This window comes from Condylura cristata, unplaced genomic scaffold (genome assembly GCF_000260355.1).
Source record: "Condylura cristata isolate star-nosed mole 26May11 unplaced genomic scaffold, ConCri1.0 scaffold00022, whole genome shotgun sequence".
Classification (NCBI taxonomy): Eukaryota; Metazoa; Chordata; class Mammalia; order Eulipotyphla; family Talpidae; genus Condylura; species Condylura cristata.
In genome coordinates, this window is record NW_004567123.1 from 37,398,714 (window position 1) to 37,399,998 (window position 1,285).

The window sequence follows — 1,285 nt, forward strand, 5'->3', positions numbered from 1 at the left end:
GCCAGACGGCCCACGTGGGCCCGGCCGGGAGGCCCCAGCGCCACAGCTGCCCTCTGCTCTCCCTCCGCCTCACATCAGGCGTCCAGGCAGCTGTGGCCGAGCCTGTGGTGCAGCTTCCGCCTGAGCTTATGGACTCAGCACAGCGGCTCTGGCGAGGGGAGTCCTGCAGGCTGTGTGGTGGCCAGCGCTGCTTCTGTGCAGGCCAGGGCCTCCGGGCAGGGCCTCGTCTTCGCCCAGGGCTCTGTCTGCGGGGAGTGGGCGTCTGGGCCCGAGAGGCTGCCCCAGGACTTACCGTGGGCCGCGCTGGGGCCGCGGGAAGGTGGCTGCCGCGCTGCAGGGGCTTGTGGGCGTGGCTTCCCGGTGGGGCGGCCATCCCCGAGGCGGGGCCTTCTGGCCCAGCCAGCATCCACAGCACCTGCCCTCTCTGGGGACCGCAGGGGCCCCAGTGCTCGCGTGGGTCTGTGGCGCAGCGCACCCCTGGCCGGCCGGCTGGTGGCCCTGGGCCCTGGGCTGTCAGTCGCCCACCACCCCTCGCCCGCAGCGCTGGGCTGAGTGCCCCTGGCGGGAGGAGCTGGCCCTGCGCTGGGCAGCGGCCGGGCCTCCGCCTCCCTGGGCTCTCCACGGTGCTGGCCTCTGCGTCTCGGGGAGGCCGAAGCCGTCCTCCCTCTCCCAGAAGACAGGCGACGCCGAGGCCGCCCTGCCAGCTGTCCTGAAGGGTCCCTTCCCGACCACCGACCACCGGCCGCCCCGCCCGCCCCGCCTGCCGGTTGAAACCTGTCCCTGCTGGTTTTTTGCAGTCAGAGCCAGCAGCCCATTCTTTTGCTTCTTCTGAAGCAGATGACCAGGAAGTGTCGGAAGAGAGTTTTGAGGAGCGGAAGTACCCAGGGGAGGTCACTCTGACCAACTTCAGGCTGAGGTTTCTCTCCAAGGACATGAAGAAGGAGCTGCTCACGTAAGTCCCTGGGCTGAGGGCTCCTGGCAGAGCCCTGCTGGTCAGCCTGGACCTGCCCTGCCCTGGCCACCTTGGTGGACGGAGGTCGGCAGTCCCTGGAGACCCCCAGTGTGGCTCGTACCCGGCACGGGCCCGGCGTGGGCCCGGGCACCACTCTGGTCGTCCACCTGCCTGCGGGGCGCGCCTGACCCGCGGGGCACCAGGCGACGACGCGTCCCTGTGGGTCACACGTCCGTAGGTGGTGCTGGCAGCCCTGCAGCCCCGAGACCCGCCTCCCCGAGGGTGAGCAGCCTGGCAGCCGCCCCCGCTGCGCCCCGAGCCCCTCACGGCTCC

General features: G+C 71.5%; 1 protein-coding gene across 1 annotated transcript in view; it reads left to right on the plus strand.

The window, feature by feature from the left end:
• The first annotated feature begins 850 nt into the window (after nucleotides 1–850).
• The window catches only part of MYT1 (myelin transcription factor 1), a 10,962-nt gene continuing 10,527 nt past the window's right edge, over nucleotides 851–1,285 (plus strand). The window contains exon 1 of the mRNA XM_012728414.1: nucleotides 851–952. Within this exon, the coding sequence (XP_012583868.1) occupies nucleotides 933–952 (20 nt within the window). The 5' untranslated portion in view covers nucleotides 851–932. The remainder of the gene's footprint in view (nucleotides 953–1,285) is intronic.